At 36.3% G+C, this 20,277-nt stretch overlaps 1 protein-coding gene across 1 annotated transcript in view; it reads left to right on the forward strand.

Annotated features, from left to right (window-relative positions):
* HCN1 (hyperpolarization activated cyclic nucleotide gated potassium channel 1) overlaps window positions 1-20,277 on the forward strand; it is a 389,009-nt gene that overhangs the window by 33,416 nt on the left and 335,316 nt on the right. The window contains exon 2 of the mRNA XM_045438479.1: window positions 14,298-14,721. Within this exon, the coding sequence (XP_045294435.1) occupies window positions 14,298-14,721 (424 nt within the window). The remainder of the gene's footprint in view (window positions 1-14,297; window positions 14,722-20,277) is intronic.

The raw sequence follows: 20,277 nt of genomic DNA on the forward strand, positions 1-20,277 counted from the left end.
TCTATTTCTTCAGTCACCTTTCCTCCCCATTCTTTTCTGGACATCTTCCAGCTTGTCCACATTTTCATGATATTGAGGTCCCCAAAACAGACTAAAATTTTCAAGAGATAGATACTTACATGCTGAAATTATAATACAGTTCCTTTAATTTTTTCTAAAGTTTTATTTTGAAACCGAGAGAGAGCACGAATGGGGGAGAAGCAGAAAGAGAGAGAGAGAATTCGAAGCAGCACAGTGCCTAACATGGGGCTTGATCTCACCAACCGTGAGATCACGACCTGAGCCAAAATCAAGAGCTGGACACCTAACTGACTGAGCCACGCAGGTGTCCCACAATTCCTTTATTTCTTAATGCCTTGAATTATTCATGCATTCATTTATTCAGTAGATATTTAGATGATTCACTGTAGTTACAGGCACTGTGTTAGACAATGGGGATATAATGAGAAGTAGAAATACGTGTGATTTCTGAGTACGGTATATCTACAGTAGTTGGAGAAATATACCTTAGAAAAATTGTCCACATGCATATAAAAATACAAAGCAGGTGTGTGTGTGTGTGTGTGTGTGTGTGTGTGTGTGCGTGCACGTGTGTATGAGGGAAAAGACAAGGACTTAGAGACTGTATGACTGGGGCACTTGGCCAAGTGTAGAGTTTATTTCTTCATTCAGTTTAGGAATACTTCTCCTGATCTTAGCATGTGCACTGCACTGTAACAGGTTTTGTTTGGTTTTGTTTTCTTTTGTTTTGCTTTTAAATGCAATCCATCACTAAGGCATAGTCATTGCTTTCCATAAAATACCAAGAGATGGCTTGTGAGAGCTCGTGCCTGCCCAAATATTTTTTGCAATCTTACGTGAAGTGTGACTAAGTATCTTTAGGATAGGTTGTTTGTTTATTTATTTATTTATTTATTTATTTATTTATATTTGGACAACAATTACAACTCTAAGCAAAGGCAGTATGTTGGCTAAGGAAATAGTTTTACTCAAATCCTAAATCCCTTTTCCACATCACCCACCTAAAAAGATACTTTGGAAATGCCACAGCTTGACCTTGGATTAGGCTTTATACATTCTAAGGTTTGTGTGTCACAGAGGTTCAGAGGAAAAAGAGGAATGTGGCTCAGAGACTTCACGATTATGCTAAAATGGGTTGTTTTGCTGGAGGATGCAGAAGCTAAGGAAGAGGAGAAAGGGATGAAGTGTATTCCAAACTCTTTCAGGGAGCAGTTGTGCAGAAGAAATTAAGAAAAGGAGGTGCAAAGGACAAGTAATTAGCCTGTCTAAAGCTCCGTGAGCAGGTTGAGAATTAGTGAGAGAAAAGGTCAGAAATATTGGGTAGGAATATAAATTAAGATGTTTACATCGATTTTAAATTGCCAACAGTTTGGCATGATTTAATTCTCATGAACATATTCTGTAGGTTGATACTTCTCTTGTAATATTTTGTGATTCTGTAACACCCTACGGGTTTTGAAATAATGACCTTTTAGTTGGTAATCTCAAAAGGCAACAAAATAATTATTTCAAGTATTGTTCTCTTTGACACATATATAAGATCAGTTCTTGGGTCCTTCCCCCCCCCCCCCCCGCCCCAATTATCTCTCTGGTACCTAGAAAACCCAGAAATTTTATTTCCTCATAAGTTTTCTGTTTTTGTTACTTGTTTTCTTAGCTGTTGAAGAAGCTAAACACACAGCCTGTCACTTACCTGAAGGTGAAGCCGTTTCTTTTAAAAATGAACTGAAATGTACAAAACAGAAAACCTCTTGTAGGATTTAATAAATTTATAATTAGCTTTAAAAATTCAGGGGCACCTGGGGTGGTTCAGTCTGTTAAATGACCAGCTCTTGATTTTGGCTAGGGTCATGACCTTGTGGTTCCTGGGACCAGGTCCTGCATAGGGCTCTGTGCTGACAGCACAGAGCCTGCTTGGTATCCTCTTTCTCTCTCTCTTTCTCTCTCTCTCTCTCTCCCTCTGCCCCTCCCCCACTCACACTTTCTCTGTGTCTCAAAATGAATAAATAAACATTAAAAAAAATTAAAATTTCCTGCAGGGCAATGGGCTACATAAAAAAGCACATATAAGACCTGCCTATTAATAGGACTCAGTTATCTATGGAACAACGTCCTATTTTGGATATATGGTCTGTTAAAGCAAATAAACAAAACAAACAAAAAAACCCACAACATTTAATAATGTCACTGAATGAAGAAGGAAGGGATGAAAGAAAAGATGCCAAACATATTTCAAGTTAAAGCTATGCAGAAACACACATATAGGGGAGCAGAAGTGATGTGGAGTGCATATTCATTTGATTCATCTGTAGGTGACTGAAAATTGTTCCTACTGACAGGTCTGCTTAAAATATGCCCGGATATTTGTGTGAATTACCCAGGCAATTAAAGAAACCTGGTCCTCAATTCTCAAATATTCCACAGTAAATGGTACTCTGCCCACATACCCTTGATACTTGTTACAAACCTGGGAACATATGTTCCTGGTAGAAGCATGTACTTGACGAATCACCCAGTCTGCTCCTCAGATAATATGCAGCTGCCAGTGGGTAAAAACCTCAATGTAATTTAACTATGAAATAACATCTTTATTATTGTTTCAGGGAAAAATCATAGGCCAAATGGAAGTAATATTTCTATTTATCTGTATAGAACCTAAAATCTAGGACATGAATAATTTTCAACTTCAAAAGTCTTTTGTTAAAAAGAAGTAGATACTGATGATTTTTTAAAGTATTTTGAGGGAAATATAGTAGTGTAAAATCTATAAGTATAAGCGGAATGTAACATTAAAGTTTTTTAATGTTTATTTATTTATTTTGAGAGAGAGAGCATGAGCTGGGAAGGGGCAGAGAGAGAGGTAGAGAGAATCTCAAGCAGGCTCTGTGCTAACAGCACATGGGCCCAAACTCACGACCTGTGAGATCATGACCTGAATTGAAATCAAGAGCTGGAGGCTCAACCAACGGAGCCATCCAGGCACCCCTAAGAATGTAACATTTTTAATTGAGCTTTTATTTGATTACATTCTTGGCTGTGCTTGATCATGATCCTTCATTTTAACTGGGAAAACAAGGTTTTAAAATATATGAAGAGAAAATACTCGATGTAGCCTTGGATTTGTTTTATAATGGAACAGCTAAAGCATTAACTAAAACGTAAATGCACCACCAGACCTTATAGATTTCATGGCATTCAGTCCCTTTAACTCTACATTGTGTCTGTTTCTCTTGGTATTCCTAGTGGTAACCTAGAAATTAGGATTGTTTTTAATACTCAGTGAATATGTGTGGCATTGTGCACACCAATACAAGATTTTGTAGTTGTGTAAGTATCAATTACTGATTTTGAAATCCTGCCCAGTTCTTCTGTCCTTCCCCCAAGGAAGACTTGATCATTCCCCTTGGTCTGTCCATCCTAGGATTGCTTTTTTTATGTCTATCATAGAACTTGTAATATTTTAGAAAATATTGTTGTTTATCCTTCCTAGCCCTTCTTTTCTTGAGGACTGGGGCTATGTCTAATTCTCTTTGGTGCTTAATGACAAGCCTAGGAAGCAGAACATATTTGTTGATAAATTAATGTTTGTGCTGTGAATAAAATGCAACCTCAGGACCTCCTCAGCAAATGCTTTCTGTAAATTTCTTTAATAGTAGTACTTTTTAAAATGGATGACCAATTGTTTTTCTCTTTTGGAAACCCAGAGTGCTTACCGTGTACTATTTATGAACATGTCTTAAACTTTGTCCTAGTCTTATTTAAGTACAAGTTTTCATTTTCCTATTAAGTTGGAAGTTCTTGAGTTTGTACATAATATGTGTTTGCCTTCTTAGAGTGCTAAGAACAATATCTACTGTGCAGAGGGTAGCCAGTACATATTTGTTGGAATTGTTATAATGTAACCACCTGAAGAAAATATTTGGTACTAAATTTGACTTTTGTTTTCCAAATGCTTTTTGCCTTTAGAGCATGTGAATTGATTTTGGTTTATACACTAGTGAGATATCTTTGCAGGCCAAGGCAGATTTTTTTGTTTTCATTTCAGATAGGTAACTGATAAGGACAGGTGCAGGTCTGGTTGTGCTGCCCTACTATGCTACAAAGTGTGGGAAAGTTTTGTGCTTGTTTAATATTACTCTTATATTCTTGAATCATTTATTCAAGCATCAAATATGGTGGAAGGTATATAAGGATGAAAGTTGGTCATAGGTTCAAAAGCAATTTTACTCATTTCCTGCCTACAAGAATTTAAGAACAGACCTTAGTTGGTTGGGTTTCAGTTTCCTCTTAAATTTAGATAATGCTGCCAACTTTTTATTTTGAGTATCAAATGTGACAGTGTTTACAAAACGCCTATTATAAAATAAATGTTGGGCGCCTGGGTGGCTCAGTGGGTTAAGCATCCGACTCTTGATTTCGGTTTAGGTCATGATCTCACAGTGTACGGGTTCGAGCCCCAGGTTGGGCTGTGCACTGATGCCTGCTTGGGATTCTCTTTCCTTCTCTCTGCCCCTCCCCAACTTGTGCTTGCTCGCTCTCTTGCTCTCTCTCTCTCTCTCTCTCAAAATAGATAAACTTAAAAAAAGTAAAAAAATAAATCTTACCTATACTTTATCGCCCTTATGTTGCTTTCTTTTTAAGTATTCAGTGAGGTGAATCATATGCAGAAATCAGGATCTTGAACACATTCAAAAACTTCCATAAGATGTAAGCATTTTTCAGACTTGAGGACACAATAATGTACTTTGATACTGATTTTGAACCTTCCATCACACCTTCAAGCTGCAGCAGTAATACAAAGGATCTGTGTGGCTTTGGCGGCTTAGGAATGAACAAAGAGGATAAGGGTTTTTTGAGATTTGCAGAGTAACAAACACAGGGGAAGTGACCTAAATTATCAGTGACGAGAAAGATAAACCGGACAATTCGAGAACAAGCAGTGTGGTGGGAAGATTGTGGCAAGAATGAGGGAAGAATTATTCTGAAATTAAAACCTCCAACTTGAATAAACCTTTAAATTAGCTATGTATTCAGATGGGGAAGAAGTCAGTCATCTTCCTTCTCTGCAAAATTTCGCAGTGATTGAACCAAAATATATCAGCAAATATAAAGCCCTTAGGAACTAATGGTCATTTAATTGAGCTTTAAAATAAAGGTGTCCTCAGTGTCTGTGTCATGGGACTATCTAGTGGTAAGGTTAGTTAATATGGAGTTTCTTTTAGTCCATCCTTGGAAATAGTTAAAAAAAATGGATGTCAACTTAATGAATTTTACACTAGAGTGAATGGTGCTAGCACACATTTTGTTTGACATGACCACTCACAATATTTTTGCTTTCCTTAAAGGAATAAAATGCTGAGAGTCACAGTGGAGAATACAATTTTAAAAAATCACTTATGGTAAATTAAATAAGGCTAAGAAACTAAGTAGTTTTAGATTAGACTGTTTTTAAAGAACTCTAAAATTAAGCACTAGGAGCTATTTTATATGTTTTGTACTCATCTTTTATAAGTTAATGATTTTGATGTTTATGGAAAATGTATATGTCATCATAAAGATAGAAAACTGCAGCATAAAGCTGCTTAATCTTTAAGGAGTTCTTTTCCATTCTGTACCTTTTGATTAAAGCCATATAGACTTGCAGATATATATTTCATGCATGACAATTGGGAGTAAACAGGTGTTTTGATTCAGTGGAATGAAAATTGTGGCCTTCCTTTAAAGTAAATTTGAATGCCATAATGAAAATACCCTTGAATGATATCTTTCTGTTTGTCTGATTTCTTTCTGTTGTCTAAAACAAGAAAATTAGAGGGGCGCCTGGGTGGCTCAGTCGGTTAAGCGTCCAACTTCGGCTCAGGTCACCATCTCACGATCCGTGGGTTCGAGCCCCACGTCGGGCTCTGGGCTGATGGCTCAGAGCCTGGAGCCTGCTTCCAATTCTGTGTCTCCCTCTCTCTCTGCCCCTCCCCCGTTCATGCTCTGTCTCTCTCTGTCTCAAAAATAAATAAACGTTAAAAAAAATTAAAAGAAAATAAAACAAGAAAATTAGAAAAGTTGCAAAATACGCATCATAATTCTACCACTCAAGGATAAAATTAAAAAAAAAGTTTATACCTGTTTAATTTCCAAACCATTTAAAGGAACAAATGATCATGTCTTTTAATAAAAATCTTATAATGGTGTAACAACCCCTTCTTAACATAAATGTGATTAATTTGGGTTTGATCATTGGGAAGTTGGAAGTATATCTACTGTTTGCTAGGTAATTTAAGTGTAAAGAAGATTGGCCTATAGTTTGGCTAGGAATAAGTTCAAGAGCGGTATTTTCAGACATCGCTTATTAAATGGTCTTTGCCAAATTATTATTGGTACCATATTTTGGTAAGATATTCACTGTTCATTTGTAGGAGCTCTCAAATGCTGGAAATCACATAGAAAAATTGAGATAGGAGTTAGAGGCAGGGAGGAGATGAACCCCACCTGGGCTGGGATTGGATAAAAGAGAGTAGTGGCATTAAATTTAGGTTGACCATTGCAGTAATAAGACTAAATGTGGAGGTTGAATTTGGATTTTAGGAAGAGGAAATCCCAGACATTTGTTAGGCAGTGGCAAAAAGAAAGAATCTGGAAAATAGTCTTCTTAAATTTAGCTAAGGACCATGTATGTACAAAAAAAGATAAGTTTCAAGATATAGATTTGGGATACACTAGAAGATTCTGGATGATTACATTTCATTTTGCATGCAATAGGAAAGTCTGGATATAAATAGAAAGTAATTTACTAGGGCAGGTAGAAACAGGAAAATTAGTAAGCAGAATAATGATATAATAACTTCATATAAAATGCTGGCAATGGGACAAAGAGAAAAGCTGCATATGAAAACTATTGTATTAGAAGGATGTAAGACTGGGCAAATGATCAAGTGCCAGAGCTGGCTGACAGAGGAGTCAGGGATAATTTTTAAGTTTTATGCCTCGTGGGTGACCGAAAGGAAGAAGAGAGGAGGGTGGGGGATGGAAGAAGAAGCATTAGCAGCAGCAGCAGCAGCAGTGGTAGCTATGCTATAATTAACAGAAATAAAAATATCAGGGGAATTATTTGGGGGCCATAAGGTTAATTGGTGTAGATTTCACCCTGTTGAGACGGCTGTTCCATTCGGACTAACTATCATGAATATAGTTAGAAATCCATAACTCCATCTCAGAAGTTAAGGCCAGTGATGGATTTGAGAACCACTTATTTAACATATTAGTTACGTTGACATATTATGTTCACGTATTAGCATTTGGGGGTTGATGTGACCAAAGGAGGGAGTAAATGGAGGGTTGAAAAGCTGGATGAGATGATCACATAGACTGCCTACTTTAATAGAGGAAGAAGAGGAGTTAGATAAAGGTTGAGGAAAATAAACTTCTGCTAATTTATAAATACAAGTGAGAAACTACGAAAATGCAGAATCTTAGAAACTAAAGGTTTGAGAGAGTTTCAGGTAGGAGGAGTAAACAACACTGTAAAATGCAAGAGTAAATGTACCAATACAAGGCCATTAATGTTGGCAGTTAGAAGATTAACACACAAGGAGAAAATGCAGTTGCAGAAGGGGGAGGTAGAAAACCTGTTTACTTTTCCTGGATTGGTACAGATCTTACTACTTTGGTAGGGATTAAATTTCCATTCCATTAGCTCATTTTAATAAATAAGATTAGCTAAAACATATTGCACCTTCTACCCATCTCATATTCTCATTGGGTAAATTGCTATGTTTACTTGAAAACATCTAAATGTCTTCAAATATGGTTTAAGTTAGTTTTGTCCATATGTTAGGTTAATTTTTTCCACAGTTAGGATCTTAGGAATGTTTTACTGTGTTAAGAAAGCTAGTATATTTTTGCTTCAAATAGCCTGTATTTGAATTGTCTGTGTTTTCTGTATTTTTCTGTGTATCTTCACTCCACACTGCCCATAGGCAATAATGTGGCCTTGCAGGATATGAAGGCATTAGAGCAAATAACAGGCTTGATTAAGAAAACTTCTTTTTTTTTATATATTTTATTTTTATTTGAGAGACAGAGAGAGAGAGAGGGAGAGAGAGGGAGAGAGAGGGGGAGAACATACAAACAAGCAGGGGAGAAGGGCAGAGGGAAAGAGAGTATCTTAAGCAGGGCCCATGCTCAGCACAGCTCCCAATGCAGGGCTCAATCCCATGATCCGGGGATCATGACCAGAGCCAAAATCAAGAGTTGGATGCTCAACTGACTGAGCCACCCAGGCGTCCCAGAAAGACTCCTTTGCAAAGCTTAGGAAAGGCACATGTCCTATAAAGTATCAACCCCAATATGAGTATTCTGTAAGTAGTGAGATTTGTAAGGTGATGAAGGATGTCTGAGAACCCCTCAGATCAAAGTTCAGGTATTGGTTGCTGAGATTTGGCAGGGTGAATTGCCACTGATAGTACTATAAGAAGACAGTATTTATGATAAGGCACTTCATTCTTCAACAGATATGTGTCCAAAAATGGGTGAAGGGGAGTGGGAATTATAAGCTTCCAGTTACGAAATGAGTAAGTCACCGGGATAAAAGGTACAGTGTAGGGAGTGTAGTCAGTAGTATTGTAACATCATGTTCTGAGGCCAGATGGTAGCTGGGCTTGTGTTGAACACCGCATAACAGCAGATAGACTTGTTGAATCACTGTGTTGTATACCTAAAACTCATGTAACATTTTGTGTCAACTGTACCTCAGTTAAAAAAAAAAAAAAAGATATGTATCTAATCCTCAGGCTATTGGACTTTTGAAAATTGAATCAGTTTTAAATAAAATTTGAAAAATAATTGCAAGGACTATATGTTGAATAAAATAAATCCAGCTGGATATTCATTTATTTAGATTGATAAATAATTTGGTTTAGAAACATGGCCAAGTTATGGTTCATATCTAAAAATGTAATTTTTAGGAATGAGTCTTAAGTGAGAAATAGGACAGGTTTGTTACATAATTTGACTTCAACCGTAGGTGAAAGAGGAGCCACATATAAATCTGTTATCAAATATTTAACCAGAAGTTCTTTCCTCCATTCCACTTAGTTACAAATATTTTATTCCATCGGGGGGGGGGGGTGGGGGAGGAGAGAGTCTTTCATTCAATAGTTAGAGAGACAAATTTAAAGACAAGCACCTCGAGTAATGAAATACGGCAGTTTTAAAATTTTCTTTAAGGCCTTAAGTTAGAAATATTCGACATCAGATTATTTCAACTACTACAGGTATTATAAAAGGGAAGGGAAGCCTGAAGGATGATGAGAAACTTTTGTTAGGGAAGTAGGGTTGCCTTTATTTACCACAAGCTTTAGAGGGATACAAGTGGGTAGAAAGAAAGAAAGAAGCATCACTGAATTTTGAATTCTTCAAAGTTTAATATCACAGATCAATCCTTATAATGCTGCTTTTTCTCCTCTAAAAATTCATGGGGAAAATGGATTCTTAACACAAAAAATAATTTCTCAGTGATAATTAAGCCTACAGCTATTAGTGATACATTAATTATGATTGAAATACTATTTTATTTCATCTATTTTGTCTACTTTCAGTACAAGGTAAAAATGGTTACCTAGGTAATCTACTGTAATGGTCAAGACTTGTTTTCCAGTGAGTTCCCTCTCTGCTGGTTTTTCAGACAAACTTTCTATATAACAGGTTCTGTACTCTACACTATGCATACATCAATGCTTACAGTCTTCCTGCAGAGAAACTCAAGAGTAGTAGAAGAAGTTCAAGGCAGTTAAATACCCCGCCCAAACTTATGGAGCTAGTAGAACTAGGATTTGAACCCTACTCTGCCTTCAAAGTCCAACTAAGAGCTTTTATAAATGTTGTCTGTATAAAGCAGGGTGAATGGAAGCAATACACCAAATACAATACACCAAACCAAGAATCAAATCCAAAACTTCTTTGTTTTCAGGCTTTCTAGCCTCATAATATATTACTAATCTCTGTTTCCTTTTTAATTTGCCTTAATGTCTTCTATGTTATAAAAATTCTCAATTAGTAAAACTCCAGATTTATAGAAATAATAAGTCAAGAAATTATTTGCTACATTAATTACTTTTTGTCTTATAAAAAGGATTACTTTAAATATCCCTACTGAAATGTATGTTTTCAGTCAAAATTCAATTAATTTATCTTCTTAGCATTTGTTATTCTATATACTGTCTACATTCACTGCAGAGGTTAAACAGAAGATAAAATACAGTTTTGAATTTCAGAGGACTTGTATCCATGAGCACTGTATAGAATTGTTGAATCACTATATGGTACATCTGAAACAAATTGTATGTTAACTATCCTGGAATTAAATTGAAAACTTAATAAAATTAGAAAAAAAAAGAACTTGAACCCAGTAGTGATGGAGGAAATAAAAACAAATAATTAGTAACAAAAGCAAAACTAAAATAAGCATACTGAATATATATGTTGCTCTGGGGGTTAAAAAAAAAAAACAACTAAGAAATTCAGTGTCAGAACAAGGCATGAAGGGTATGTAGAGTGCTAGTGGGAAAAGGAATTAATAGAATGGAAGAAACTATCTATTGTACATGTACCTAGGTGAGCATGATGCCAAGGGAAGTGCGTGTACTCTCTTGCTTAAGACATGAGGTTCTTGCCATAAAGTGTGAAAGAAAAGGCTGGGAGGGAAGGAAGATGCCTTGAAAACCATGCTGAGTTATTTTTACTTAAGAGAGTCATTGATTTTTTTTTTAATGTTTATTTATTTTTGAGAGAGAGACAGAGCATGAGCAGGGGAGGGGCAGAGAGCAAGGGAGACACAGAATCCGAAGCAGGCTCCAGGCTCTGAGCTGTCAGCACAGAGCCTGACGCAGGACTCGAACCCACGAACTGTGAGATCATGACCTGCGCTGAAGTTGGACACTTAACCAACTGAGCCACCCAGGCACCCCAAGAGAGTCATTGATGGTTTTTGACCTGGCAAGTTATGTGTTAGATAAGTCGCTCTGGGACTGATGGGCAGAATTGATCAGATTCCGTAGACAGGAGGCTAGTTCTGCCCAAAGTAGATGACAATGGGAACAGAAAGAGGAATTGATAGGAAAGATTTTTCCATACTAAGATGTATAGGACTCAGAAATTGAAAATTAAGGAAAAGACTGAGCCTGAGTATTCAAGAGATATTTCAGAGCAAAAAGTCAAGAAAAGAAACTTGTGGGCAGGTAGACAAGAGAGTCTCATGAGGTCACTTTTCAGAAGCATATTCTTTGCTTAAAAAAACAGAAGTTATATCATACTTTTAGAGTGGGTGACAACTGTATTTTCCTTGGCTAGATAAGGAATGAATCCATGTTAACTCAAGAAAGTGTTATATTATGCAAAGTCTATAACAAGATCTGTGTTTATGTCTGTAAAATAGAGTCAGTGATACTTCAAAAGGAAATTATAAGGTTTAATAGAGCTTTATATTGATAATGAGATTCCTGATGGCTTCAGACCATATTAAGTACCACTAATAAAAAGCTATGGTGTGATAAAAATTATTGCTATAACAATACTAGATGGCACTTTATCCTCTTCATTTCTTCTATTGAGTAAGAGGGATAGAATGTGTTGTTTTTCTTTAAAAATATCTTCTGTCTTAATGAGAGAAATGCAAGAATGTCTGTAAAAGTGAGTATCTTTCAGTGGGCTTCTGGGTGCTCCCCACAAAACTAGATTTCTTTTGGTAAGGAAAGGTAAATGAATACAAAGTAGGCCACCGGCATTGTGTACCACAGTTTGTTATATGCTAGGATATATGATGTGCATGTATTATTTCATTTGATCTGTATAGAAAACCCTGTTTCTATAATAATCTTCATTTTACAGATGAGAAGATTTAAGATGAGAGCATTTAAGTAACTTGTCTCCAAATTAAACAGCTGGTGAGAATTTCTAGTTGAAGATAGTTGCAGTGGGAATTGTAAAGGGCAAATGGATGAATACAACTTATACATAGATATAAGAACCAAACAGCCTTGGTGACTGATCAAGTGTGAGATTGAACAGATTTAAGGCCAGGAGTCTTCTAGGATTCCTCCGGGGTTTCTGGCTTGCAAATAAGGTATAGAGTTGTTCCATCCCCTGGCAGAGGGGACATGTGAGAAATACATATGCAAGGAGAAGATGAGTTTGAGCATATGCCTGCGGTAAGACATGAGTGTGAGATATGCACGGGGATAGACTTAATAGGCTGCTGATTATGAGGATTAGGAGGCTTACAAGACAGGAATGGACTGGAGGTGGAGCTTTGGAGTCATCAGTTATGAATTAATCATAAAGACATGGATGAGTGTGTGATATTGCTCAAAGAGCATGTGTAGAAGAGAAGATAAAAGAGCTACGCATGACACCCAGCAGCCTTCAGGGGGAGGGCAGAGAGACAAGCTCACAGATGGGAGTGATAAGAGTGTCCAGAAAAGTGAAAATTCTCAGGGTACACACGGTTTCATTTTAGAGTTCAATGACGTCACTTCTTTGGGAAATAGCTATTACAATATTGCATCTCCTCTACATCTCTCCTCTGTCCTTGGTGTATTCAGTGGCACATTTTGCATTTCCATTAAAAGAGTAGGAAAACAAAAAGAGAAAATATGTCATTGAAATTGACAGTGCATGATGTATGATTGGCGTGGGTATATGTATACTTGTCCATAAATGCGAGGATAAGTTTTGACACAAGACTGATGAAATCTTCAAACCGACCAGCATTTACTTTTACATAATCCTGGGGGTAGGGACAAGGGGAGAGAAGACCTATTACAGTTCTTTCTTGTACTACTTTTATCCCAAGAGTCGGGATGATAGTAACTATGAAAGGTATATGCGGTTGTATATCTTGCCAAAATGTAACCCAAGTAGTCTAAGAAGGAGAAGTAATGTAAAATAAAGGTATCTTGGTTAACAGAAATTTCTGTCATAGGAATTTACATCATTTACACAACAAAACTGCCAGAAGAGGATACCTATGACCAGGATGAAGTAACTCATATTTCTGGAGACTATTTCATGATGATAGGGTTGTGCTAGTTGATCTGCTTCTTCGTGTTTATATGTATAGACTTGTAACAAATATGCAGTCTGTTCACTACAGGTCAATAGACTTTAAATAACCCTCGTGAAAATAACATTACAATCATCTTCAATGAATTCAATTACACTGTGTTAACCTGGAATAAAGTTCCAGGTTTTCTTCCAATTTTAATATAAGGTGAGATGAGAATGTTTCAAAAGGCAGCTAGTAATCATAAACATGTTGAAAATTAAATCAGAAATTTTAAGGAAGAAATATTTAGAAAAATAGAGGGAATATATTTAAAGTATTTGTTCAATGAAACAGTGGTAAAAGTGCAAGTTTTAAGTAGATTCTAGTTTAAAATCTAGAGTAGTCTCGGGGCACCTGGGTAGTTCAGTCGGTTAAATGTCTGACTTCAGCTCAGGTCATGATCTCACGGTCTGTGAGTTTGAACCCTGTGTCGGGCTCTTTGCTGACAGCTCAGAGCCTGGAGCCTGTTTCAGATTCTGTGTCTCCTTCTCTCTTTGCCCCTCCTCCCACGCATGCTGTGTCTCTCTTACTCTCAAACATAAATAAAACATAAAATTTTTTTTTAAAACCTAGAGTAGTCTGTTCAATTATTTTTAACCTCAGAACAAAATTGGTTTTTCTCATTTCAAACTAAAAAAGAAGGAAGCATAAATATTTGGAGTACTATGAAGCCATGGGCTAGCCTAAAGTTTATGGTTGACCTAATCTGTACTCCTAAGATATAATTTATATTACCAGTATTTTTAGTATCTTAGTGTTTGATTGATTGGTAATTTGACATATAAAGTACTTCAAAGCATCTCTAAAGAGTCTTCCCCAAAATGATTTTTTTAAGGTAGATCTTCTTGTTTTATGCTTCTCCTTTATTTCCATGCATATTACTTGTTAAATATAGGGGAGGTTGTCTTTGTTCTTTTATCAGGTAAATGGAGGATTGAGTGTTCTTGAATTTATTTCTGTAATACTTTATATCAAATAATTTTTAGAATTCTATAAACAATGCATCACTTTAGGAATATATTAATTAGATTTTAATTTGTAACCATTGAAGGAGTTACCATATTTACAGAATAAACACTTCATTCTTGTACTCATTTATTTAACCATAAGTCATTAAATTTCTTTATGAGGGGGCAAAGAATGGTTATTGTCTATTAAAATCTGATTTTTTTATTTGTTGTAGGTTTTATTGGGATTTAATAATGCTTATAATGATGGTTGGAAATCTGGTCATCATACCAGTTGGAATCACATTCTTTACAGAACAAACAACAACACCATGGATTATTTTCAATGTGGCATCAGATACAGTTTTCCTTTTGGACCTGATAATGAATTTTAGGACTGGCACTGTCAATGAAGACAGTTCTGAAATCATCCTGGACCCTAAAGTGATCAAGATGAATTATTTAAAAAGCTGGTTTGTGGTTGACTTCATCTCATCAATCCCAGTGGATTATATCTTTCTCATTGTAGAAAAAGGAATGGATTCAGAAGTTTACAAGACAGCCAGGGCACTTCGCATTGTGAGGTTTACAAAAATTCTCAGTCTCTTGCGTTTGTTGCGACTTTCAAGGTTAATTAGATACATACATCAATGGGAAGAGGTAAGACATATCTTTTACTTTTTTCAAGCCACTATATCATGAGATTGTTAACTATCACTTTTAAGATGAACACCTGTACAACGTGTAATAAGTTTTATGAGATTCAAGAAGAAAAATTGTACTTATTCTTTTTGGTGCATAAGTGATGTATTTGTATCTTCAGAAGATATGGTCAAATACTGGATTTGAATCAACTAAAAAAATAGTGATTATAAAACATTTGTTTTATGCCAATTAAGTCTCTTTAAAAACAAATCCCCTCTAATCAACAAATGTTTATCCTAACCAATGCAGTCCCTTCTCTACCATGGGAAGTTTCTTTTTATTTGATATGAATACATCAGGTACCATCTTTGAACAAAGATTTGTAGGGTCTGATTGCTAATCTAGTTTGCATCATTAGTTCTGTGAGATAATCTGGTTTATATTTCATCTAGCACTGAAATTTCAGAGAATTTGTGTTTGAAGAAAAAACTTTGAAAAAGTATTTCCAAGTTGTATATATAGAGACTAATTTCAGCATAATAATTTGCTCAGTGTTATGCTTTGCCTGTAATTAATTATTATAGTTTTGCCCTATTAATTCGTTTCAAAATACTGAAAAACAGGATGCCCTGGGGAGAAATTATTACATAGAAAACACAAATAGTACAGTGCATAAATACAGTGAATCTGGCCAATGTTTTGCTGAAGAGGGCATCTGTTGTTCTTAGGCAGTGGGTGGGTCCTGAAAGGGCTCAGCCAACTGGAGTTTCCAAGGATCTGAGTTAAATGTGCCATCACTGAGCAAAGGAGTTTATGTCCCTAATTCCAGAGTATGCATAATAACCTTTTTGACTTTATTTTCCTTCTAAGTCTGCTTTTTTACATTAATTATAACCTGAATTTTACTGTTTGCATAAAAATGAGGGTCAAAAAGGCCCGGAGTCTCTAAACCAGCACTAATGACAACAGTATACTGGCAATAGATTACTTATTGCTTTACTCACTACCAAAATGCTTTTTAACATGTTTGGGAAGAATTATGTTTTGGAATTTAGGTTTAAACCAGTCATAGAATAGAAATTCTGTGAACATTCGCTCTGCTTTCTGTGAGACAGTAGCTGTGTTTTGTGTGTGTGCCTGTCAATGACATTTTGGTTCACAGGATTTCAGAAAATGACATGCAATAATAAAACACTGTGTAAGACACTGCTGGAAGGCATAAAAATGGGTCATTCTTAAAATATGGATATGGATTATATTCAAAATCAAAAGAAGCACGTTTGAGAAATTGGATTCATCTTGTAATGTGTCTCTATATAGCACATTCCATCTAAAATGTAATAAATGTTTGGTCCTTAAAATCTGTTATACCAGTTTGAGATTAATATCAAATGAAGATGATTATTGATAATAATAGTTAATATTTATTGAGGGCTTATTATATGTCAAATGATATATTGTATTCTTTACATGGATTAGTTCCCTTTCCTAATTTTGGTAGCTTGCCCAGAAAACCGGAGTTGGTAAAAGCTGGAGCTCGGATTCTAACCTTCTAATCTGACCCCAGGGCAAATGCTTTTAACATTTTATAACATTATATAACAAAACTGTATAGTTTCTCATGCATTCTTTCAATGATAAATACCTTAATATTCCACTGTTTTATAGATTGAATAAGAAATTGTAGGAAACTTTTCTTAACAAAGATTGTGTCTGTGCAACATCAGAGTTGAACATTTACCTCTTAAAACATGGTCACAAGCGTGTGTTTTGTTTTTGTTTTTGTTTTTTTTATGAATATCCTGTAAGAAGAAAAGTCATTGATATAAATAGCCAGGCAATTAAAAATACAGTGGGCAATGTGACTGTTTGCAGTGTCTTGTAGTTTTAACCCAATTACCCTCGGGAGTGGTAGCAGGATAAACAGATGGTGTCCTATCAGATAAAATGGCAGGCCACGCACTCATAGAAGAGGACACTCCTTACACTGTTGCCCTCTGGTTCCTGGCAGTGGTGACAGGCACCTAGATCTGTGTAACATGATGGTGTTTTAAAGATGCCATGATATAGTTCAGGGTCATTGGCTTTCTGCCATCATTACTATAAAATGCAATTTAATATGCACTTACAGAAATTTGGTAGCCAAACACATTGAGCCTAGAGTTGTGAGTTGGCAAGATCGTTCTTATAAATAAATAAATAAATGATCTTGATGATAAAATGAACCATAAGCTCATTTAAGTGAAGAATGTTTTCTTGATTATATGATGTATGTGGAGAATCACATATATCAGTGATATTTAATGTCTGCTAGTAATACTGTTAAACAGGGAAGAAACAGGAATAATTAATCCAGAATTTGATACAAATTATTTCATCACCTACATGATTCAAACCAAAAGCAAAGAGAAACTTGAATGGTTCCAAAGTGGCGGATCTTTACCTGATTTTTATAAATGCCACTGGGATGTGTTTACATGTAGAACATACAACAAATAAATCAGAAGAGTTTGCTCTGTGAGCATTTGGCATAAGACTGCAGAGGAAGATGTGAGTTCACCCACATGTCTTTGAGTTCTGAGTGTTTTAGTACCAAGCTGGCTAATGCTAAATTCAGCAAATTTGGGGAAGTAATGTGTGAAGTCTGGAAGCTGCCACTGTTCTAAATGAATCATTCCCAAGGAAAGTGGCTGCCTTCTATAGGAAGCTGCTTCCATCTTCAATGATGCATTTTTTTTTTTTCGGTCTGAATTAGTTCAACTGAAAAACAACAAGAAGTGCCAAAGCCAAATAAATTAGAGAAATATTGTGAATGAAATACAGAAACTTTAAAATTTAGCCCTTATGTTACTGTCATTACTAAAGTTGAATGTAGTGGCTAATGTAGAAAGAAAGAGGTGATTTGGCCAACTAATTTCTGAAATACTTGGTGTTAAGGAGTCAGGAGGGAAGTTGTTTTCATAAGGCAATTAGATCAATGGCTTTAGGATGCAAAAGTAGAGAGCTCTCTGATGCTATACTGAAACTTTACATATGCTAGGTGACATGAAAATCTGTAGCAATTTAGATAAATCAGGCCAGAACATTCCTTTTCCTGTGATCTCCAGAAAACCTAGGTGCATCTTTCCCACTCTTGTATTTTGGTTGAAAAAAAAAAATCATCCCCTTAATTCATCATGTTGTGGTTCATGTTATATTTCCAGTAAGGAGGGACTCAAGCCTGGGTGTTATTTTGTAACCCATCACAGAAGAAGCCCATTCTCTGTGACCTAAAAGAAACAAAGTGAGGAAATCCCCCTCCCCCACCAAATAAAATGGAGCATTTGTAGCAATTTAGGACCATCCCAAACCCTGAAGAGATAAAAGGTAGATTAAGAGGTTAGGAACGGGAGATTATTCAGTTAGCAAAGGTGAAGTGTTCTAGGATCCTTAAATCCTTCATTTGCTGATGTCAGTCACTTTATCAAAGAGGGATAACCCTTAATATTATTTGAGATTTAGGAAATAGTAATTGAAAAGAGACATGTTCTCTGTAATGGTTATCTTTTTTGTAGGATCATATGTCACATAAATTGTAAAATCTTCATGCACAATGTAAAAAAAGTGTTGGAAATGCATGACGCTTGTGTAATAAGTATGGCTTTGGAATACAGATGTATAATATTTTATTCTGTATTCCTTATCTCCTGTCCCCTCAATCTTCCTTGTGTAGATTTGAGACATGCCATAATTAAATAAATCCATTTTAGGCTGGAAGAGGGCTTATGGTTCTGATCTTCATATATGTCTGTAGCAATTTCAGATGAATAATGTCTATGGAACATTGAGATGCTCTTCTTGCAATCAATATTAGATTTTTATGTTAGCTTAGAGGTAGGTTTATATACGAAGTGTGTTTAACAACAGAGCATTAATAAGGAAATTTATTCCACAGGGAGCTGATGCAGACTGTGGTTTCTGTCTTTGGTTAATTTTAGCATTCTAATTGGTTTAGATTAGAAACTAACTCTTGCTATAAATTGCCTATCTATAATTACACAATACATACTCTAACTACTTTCATTTTTTAAGAAAACACATCGAATTCTAAGATTTGCTGTAAGCAAACACCAGTATTTTCCTACACTTACCCCCCCAACTAGAAGTAAGAGAGACTCTATTGCCTATCACATCAAATCTGTGTTTCTTTGCTGTGCCTTCAAGGCTCTCCAGCAAACTGTTCCCCCATCTCACCACTGTCACTTCACATTTGTACCCAACAACTCTCTCCTGTTTGTGTTTTAGTTTTACAGTGCTTGCAGAGAATGGTTCTTTCTGCTTCTGCAGTTTTGCATGTGCCACACCTCAGATGTGGAAAGCTTTTTTTCTTTTTTTCTATCATTCCTTTAAAAACTAGGCTGAAACTCATCTCCAGAAAATATTCGACCTGGAGGGACTGGGCTGTAATGGTCAGTGCCTTTAATTTGGGTTGTTTTACTGGCCCTTCTTGCATTTGTTCATGCAGATAGCTTCGTTGCTAATGCTTATTTGTATGCATTTTCCTTTTCTTTTGCTGGGTATAGGCGTCTATAGGGAACAGTCCTTGTCGACTTTGCCTTTGACTCTCCTTGTACACTGGTACAGAGTTCTGAAAGGTTATCAGAGCATGCCTGTCCCCTAAATACATGGCAGTCCTCCATGTTCTAAATCCATTAAATAATTGCAAGGGAATATTCATTTTTTACTCCCAAGCAATTACTGAGTAGCTCCTATGTGCAGATGCTGCATGAGAGAATTCAAAGCAGATCCCAGCTTTCCAGCTTTGTAGGAAAAACAGACATGTGAGCAAATAATCACAGATGGTGTGGTAAGTGGCAGAATAAAGGAGGGAGTGAACAACAGAGGGGTTTTTTTTGTTTTTTTTTTTTTTTTGTTTTTTTTTTTTTTGCACAAGAAGAGAGGCTCACAGTTGTCTGAACTGAGTTTCAAAGCTGGAGTCTGAATTCCCAAACTGACTGAATGGGAAAGGGAAGGGCATTCCAGTGAGATCTGAGGGACAGGCAGCCTGGCTCAGACAGCAGTTCCATATCTCCATAATCTAGGTTGTAAAGGGAGTGAGTTTGGAGCTATAGACATGAATTTGTGCTAATGATGGACTTAATAAGGTGTCACTGAGGCATTTAGGTAGAGGGGGTGCATTTTAGAGTGCTGCAAAATGAAGGGGATTAGAGACCACTGAGGCTGGACTTAATAATACCAGTTAGGAGGGGCACCTGGGTGGCTCAGTAGGTTGAGTGACCTACTTCGGCTCAGGTCAAGATCTCACGGTTTGTGAGTTCGAGCCTCACATCGGGCTCTGTGCCAACAGCCCAGAGCCTGGAGCCTGCTTCGGATTCTGTGTCTCCCTCTCTCTCTGCCCCTCCCCCACATATGCTCTGTCTCTCTCTGTCTCAGAAATAAATAAACATTAAAATAATCATAATAATACCAGTTAGGAGACAAATGTATCACACATTTGCCTACATCTATACAGCAAGTGTGCTATTTCGTTTTCTAGAGGGAGATTTAACTTTTACAAGTACTCTTGCCCTT

This window comes from Leopardus geoffroyi, chromosome A1 (assembly GCF_018350155.1).
Source record: "Leopardus geoffroyi isolate Oge1 chromosome A1, O.geoffroyi_Oge1_pat1.0, whole genome shotgun sequence".
Lineage (NCBI taxonomy): Eukaryota > Metazoa > Chordata > Mammalia > Carnivora > Felidae > Leopardus > Leopardus geoffroyi.